Consider the following 6,369-nt stretch of genomic DNA (forward strand, 5'->3'; position numbering starts at 1 on the left):
AAGAGTTGGCAAAGGATAAGGGCTGAATTGTGGGGTGGGAGGGAAAGAAGAGAAACTTTCTAATCTTGGCAGATTCAGTAAAAAAATTATCTTCTGCAAATTCATATCCTTGTTTTCCAAGCAAAAAATCTATCTTTTGGACTTTGATAAAAAAGTTTATTACTTAGATTAGAGTGATTATTTTTCTACCTGTGTCAGGTGCAGCGTGGGGCCCACCAAGGGCTTGGAAGTTTTCCCAAGATTGCAGGAATTAGCACAAGATTTACTGTTGCCCGTACAAGCACATTATGGTGCGTGGTTGTGGAGCTGTGATCCCACAGGGTTTCTGGGGGCTGTGTGTGGCTGTGGGGAGCAGGGGCTGGCGTGCAGGAGGAGCTGCAGAGCCCTGGGAGGGCCAGGAGAGCCGGAGCTGCAGCGCTGCAGGGCCTCTTCCCTCGCCTCGTTGGCAGTGCAGTGGTGCTAAAAATCAGAGATGGGCTGAGCAGCTGAACGTGAGACGTGGTGCTGAAGGAGTAAATGAGCTCTCCTTGGTGAATTCCCAGTGAATTAGCATCCTGCCCTTCCGTCTGTGGGCTCCTCTCCAGGAGTAACCGCACAGGAACCCATTAGTGCTGGCCTGGGGAGATTTATCAGCGCTCGGAGCCGGGGCCGAGGGGCAGCAGGGGAGAGGCTGCTCTGCTGTGGGGCCGTGGCACGGCTGGGGCTCAGGGGGCACCAGGGACATTGGCACAGGACCCCTTGGCTGTGCTGGGCTCAGCGTGGGCTGCACCAACCCCTGACAAAAGCTGCTGAGTTTCTGTCATTCCTTTTGCTTTCCATAACACTTTTGACAGACAAACATATTCAGGAATAACGTGTATTTTCTGTTGCTGTGCAGCTGATTGATCCTGATTGCAGGGCACTGAGGTTCCCTGCAAACACCCGGCCACTGGTGGTGTGGAGTGATGGTAGCAGCTGCTTGTGCAGCATCTGCATTTGCTTTAAATCCCCCATCACGTGCAGCAGGAGCCACTCGAGCTGCTGCTGTTTGTTACCAGATCCTCTCACACAGAAACATCAAACCATGGAAGCTCCTATTGATCTCAGAATTGTCAGGGGTGGTGCTCTATTGGAAAGAGGTACATCACATATTTAAGCACTCTTGGAAATGGAAATCAATCTCACAATTCATAAATTCCATCTGGCTAGAAGAGTAGCAGAGCAAAGTGCCAGTTAGGATTTCAGTGCGCTCATATTTCATGCTGTAAGTAGCGTGTTGTGGACTTGGAGCCCATAAACATGACGCTGTAATGGGGCTTTCGAAGGAAAAGTCTTCTTGGCTTCTTTCCACTGGGTCCCCAGTCCCGGCAGGAGGGGCTGTGAGCTCTGCAGGGTTTGGCATCGGTGCCAGGGCCCTGCAGAGCCACACGGCGCCAGTGCCCTGCTGGGCAGGCCCAGAGCAGCCTCTGTGCCCGGGGGAGCAGGAGCTGTGCCCTTGGCAGGGCTGTGCTGGGCAGGGCAGTGCCCCAGGGACACGTGGTGGCACCGTGGCTCGAGGCCAGCCTGGGCTCCGGGGAGCAGGAACACCTGGAGAGGTTTGGTCTTGATCCACAGCAAGAATTACCCAGAATTTCCAAAACCCAAAATGCAGCAGCTCGTAGGGGTCCCTCTGACCCTGTTTTGTGCCATTTTCTGATAACCAGTGTGGGATGTTCAATGTCCAAGGAGAGTGGTGGGAGCTGGTGGAGCACGGTGCTGTGTCCCAGCCCCAGAGTGGTGCACTGGCACTTTTGGAATCATTAAGATGCTGTGTTCCAGGCAAAGCTGCATGCATTAACATGCTGATGAGCTCCCAGCTTGGAATTCCGCATTTTTAGTACCACTGAGGCATCATTTGTCAAATGATTTAAAGGGTTGGGTTTTTATTATTATTATTAGCCAATTTTTCAATACAGAATTTATATTCCAGATTAGTGCATCATAATGGTGTTTAATTAACATGCCACAATAAAATACTTGCATCTCAAATTTCCTGGCCACCAATCTGAGCATACATCAGTCACTTTTTGGAAATCTGGAGAATTAGATAATGTAAATAAGATTTCCAATTAGCTTTCCTGCAGGAAAGACCTGGATTTACAGTAATGTGGCTGTTACTTTATGGATTGCTAACTTTGACTGTTGAACAGAATAAATTAGAAAACCGTTGGAAAAGTATCATGTACAGAATGCATTTAATTTTAATTTTGAAGCCATCAGCATCCATACAAGTGAAGGATATTTTGCCTTCCTTTGTGTTCCACGTCAGACCTTTGTGTCCAAGTCGTTCCTGCTGGCACTGCATGTCGGGATGCAGGGCTGCCATCCCAGGGCAGCCACAGGGCCAGCACGTGGAACCTCTGTTTGGGACAGAGGCCTGAGTGCCAGGAAGGTGCCAGCAGGTCACAGTTAGTGTTTAATTTGATTTTACTTGGTGTGGGAAGGGCCATCCCAGCCCTGAGCGGGTTTGGTGGTGGCACAGCCGCGTCCCTCGGTGCCTTGCGCTTGGTGCTGCTCCCATGGTCACCAACAGCTGGTTGGGCTCACGTGGTGTTTGGGGTGTTTTGGGAGGAGGGTCTGGAGTGCTGGCTCTGGGATTAATTGCCATTTTCTGTTCAGTACAACCCTCCTCCCATGAGCAGCCCCGTCGCGGTGCCGGCGCTGCAGCGCCGTCGCGGCCGAGCAGAGCTAACCAGCCATTTGATGGATTTTTGCATTTCCTGCAGTGGGGATGTGATGGGAAAAGGAACTTTATTGACTGGAGTTCAGCTGCTCCTGTAAGCCACCACTTGCCTTAAATTGAAATGACATGAGAAGCCTGTCAGCATTTCATTGCTTCCTTCTGTCGTGCTGATGGTACGCTGAGATCACCATCTGTGGTTTTCTTCTGTCAGGCAACGAGCTCTGCTCAAACTTTACAGGAATATTCTAAGCAGTTTTTTTCTTATCTTTGCAGGTCATGCAATATTTAAACTTACATATCTAAGCAATCATGACTACAAACACCTTTACTTTGAATCAGATGCTGCTACTGTCAATGAAATCGTACTGAAGGTGAGTATTAAATTTTAACGTGACCCAAAATCCTGGTGTTTTACCACTTGTTAGACATGTGAGTATTCAGGAGGCTCTGGAAGCACACGAGGGTGCAGTGCCTGAGGACCACTGGGGGTGCGTTTAACCTGTCAGGATGGCTGCTCCATGCCTGTTGTTTTATTCATCCTTCCAACAGCCACGCAGCCACTGCCTGTCTGTGTGTAGCATTTCCTTTTGTGCTTTTTTCTAGTTAATAGAGACACCATTTTCTGTGGAATTTTATTGGAAACTACCAGATTTTATTGTGTCCAGGTAGTTTCCACCTTTGGACACGTGGTCAGCAGCCCTGTGCCATGCAGGGGTTGGGTGCTCCTTCCCCTCACAGCTCTGCCCCACACTCGGGTGTCCCCACACAGCTCACAGGGGCTTCTCTACCTGATCCTCTCCCTGGACTGTTTGCTTTCCTTGGGGCAAACACAGACACAAACTCCCTTGCTTTGGGAAACAAATTTTTGTTACACTCTTGAAAAATTAAATGGAATTTTCCACAAGTTCATCTTTCGTAGCAAGTCAAAACTCAAAAGCAGTAATTTTGGCAAACCATCTGTTATGTTTGCTTTTATTGGCTGTGTGGAGTTTAGAGGATTGTTAAACAACTGACGTGCGATAAAATAACTTTTATTCATCACACTGGAGGTCAGAGTGTTTGAGGGGTTTGTGCTCTGTGAGCTGTCAGGCCAATTCTTCTGGTCCCACTTTACCTTAGATCAGCTATTGCAGGCCCAAACACTTAGAACCATGGAATCATAGAATCATTAAGGCTGGAAAAGACCCCCAAGGTCATCAAGTCCAACCTTTGCCCAAGTACCCCCATGCCACATCTCCCACTTCCACTCATCCCAGTCTGGTCATAAACAAAGGCTAAAAAAGTGGTTTACTGTCAAAAACATGAATATTCGAGAGAGAAATAATATTGAGCAGTACTTTTTTCCCAGGTTGCACTTTGTTTATATAGAACATTCTCTGGCTTCATGCACAAGTCACTGGTTTGTTTTCAATTCCATCAGCATTAGGGAGCGCAGAAAAATCAGACTTTTCAAATTAGGGTTTTTAGATGATCAAGTGAGAAGGACTGAGACTTTATTGACCATGAAAATTCTCTATATTTTTATGCCTTAAGCTGTAATATGCAATGAAAGTGAAACACTCTACAGTGCATAAAATTGTGCAAGTTTTAAGCCACAGCATATTAACCAGCTAATGACAGACCAAAGGGCATTTTTATCTTTTTGATTCTTGCATTAACCTTCCATTAAAATTATCTCTGAGATTATCACAAAGCATTGGAGATAATAAATTTAGGGAGTAGCAGGCTTGTTAAATATCATTTTAAAATGCTTTCATCAAGTAAAATGTGCCAAAACAGAGGGAAACTCTGAGATTAGCTGAGTACGCAAACATCATAATGGAAGAATTCTTTTTACTGAGGCTGATAAGGTCCTTTATTGATGCTCATTGCTGATTGTGCCAGCACTGGGGGGCCTGCACAGCTCCCTGCCCTCCCCAGAGGTTTGGGCGGCCCAGGATGGCACCAGGGACGCAGGAGGACAGCCCAGGGCTCTCCTGGCACTCTGGGCTCCCTCTGCCATCACCCTGCCCGTGGCTGCCGGGACCAGTTGGACCAGAGCCCTGCTGAGGGGGTGGGCTGGGGGTCCCTGCCCACCCAGGGCTGTCCCCAGGCTCGGGTGACGTTAACACCACTCGTGTCTTGCAGGTGAACTATATTCTAGAGTCGCGAGCAAGCACAGCCAGAGCAGACTATTTCGCTCAGAAACAAAGAAAGCTGAGCAGGAGAACAAGCTTTAGCTTCCAGAAGGAGAAGAAGTCGGGGCAGCAGTGAGCGGCAGAGCTGCGCGCGGCGCTGGAGCCGCTCCGCCTGCCCGGGCCCGGGGCCGCTGCTCCTGCCCGGGCCGGCCGGGACCCCGGACATCCCGTCCCTCACGGCTGCCAGAGCGGCCCTCCTCGGCGCGGGGAGCCTCCCCTGTGACAGACATAAAGAGCCATATCAGCCGGAAAGAAGACTGTTACGCTTCAGGTTCCTTTGATTAGAAATAAGAGAATGACGTAGACTGGCATCATTTAATTACTGTATTATGTACAATCACAAGAAGAGATGTGATTACATATTATTTCACAGCCTGGTTAAAATAAATTATATACATCTGTAATCCACCCACGTACACGCAGGTATTGCTTGTGACATGATCAAATTTCTAAAAACAAAATGTAGGACAAATGTATCCATTTTTACTATTAATAAACAGATGTAATCTTTTTCAAGGTCCATATGATGCACAGTTCTTTTGGGGGGAGGCTGCAGTCCCAGATGGTTTCACTTCTGTTGCTGAAGTGCAGGAGGCATCCGTGAGCCAGGAACAGCAGCCGTGGCAGGGGAGCGCTTAGCGAGGAAGCCCTGAGACAGTCCAGTCTGTTGTGTTTGTTTTGTTCAAAAATATTTTATTTAACTGTGCTTTTCAGCTTTGCAAATGCTTTATTGGAAGTTCCTTGCTGAAGGCAGCACGGTGGTTGGAAATCCACGTCTTGGAGGTGGAGAGGAGAATCCTCCTGCCCGGGACCCTCAGCTGCTGCCACCCTGGGGCTGGCACATCCACTGGGGCACCTTGTCCCTGGGCGCTCAGAAATGCCTTCACCTTCTCTCAATATTATTCCTTAACAATAAAATTAAGACCTACTTTGTACTGGGATTTGTAACTACCTTGCCCTTGTTCATGCTTAACACATCAGGGACCACGGGAACGGATGCTGGCACCCAGAGCCGCATTGTTGGTTGAATTCACCAGAGGTGTCTTTCTCCAGCTCACTGGAGCTCTGCACACGCTATCACACGACTGCCCTGGTGCCCCACGGGGCTGGGGGCAGCTCCCTGGGCACTGCCCACCCTCTGCCAGCCTCCCACCTGCTTTTGTACAGAGAAAACTTCCTGAGCCTTAACACAGCGCGGGGCAGCCCCGGGCAGAGGGAGGGCCTGGGTCTCACCTGTTGTGTTTCTGTTCTGGGTTTGCTTGGCCCTGCACCACCGAGGCCAGGCCTCCCTGTACAGTCTTCCATGATATCTGCAAAACAAGAGAAACAATATTTTATAGTATTCTATTAATTTTTTTTATATTTTCTATGTGCAAATGCAGCACAGATACAATGGGAAAAGCCCCTTCGATGTAAATGACTCTTTTAAACCGACTCTGTGAAATATTTAACATTAAAGTTGCTCTGTGAATGTTCTTTGGCCACCCAGTT

General features: G+C 48.6%; 1 protein-coding gene across 5 annotated transcripts in view; it reads left to right on the forward strand.

The window, feature by feature from the left end:
* MAPKAP1 (MAPK associated protein 1) overlaps nucleotides 1-6,182 on the forward strand; it is an 82,778-nt gene extending 76,596 nt beyond the window's left edge. For all 5 annotated transcript variants that reach the window (XM_058818218.1, XM_058818214.1, XM_058818216.1 and 2 more), the window contains 2 exons: nucleotides 2,975-3,072; nucleotides 4,829-6,182. In XM_058818218.1, the coding sequence (XP_058674201.1) occupies nucleotides 2,975-3,072; nucleotides 4,829-4,954 (224 nt within the window). In that variant the 3' untranslated portion in view covers nucleotides 4,955-6,182. The remainder of the gene's footprint in view (nucleotides 1-2,974; nucleotides 3,073-4,828) is intronic.
* The last annotated feature ends 187 nt before the right edge of the window (nucleotides 6,183-6,369 follow it).

The sequence above is a fragment of the Ammospiza caudacuta genome, chromosome 21, assembly GCF_027887145.1.
Source record: "Ammospiza caudacuta isolate bAmmCau1 chromosome 21, bAmmCau1.pri, whole genome shotgun sequence".
Classification (NCBI taxonomy): domain Eukaryota; kingdom Metazoa; phylum Chordata; class Aves; order Passeriformes; family Passerellidae; genus Ammospiza; species Ammospiza caudacuta.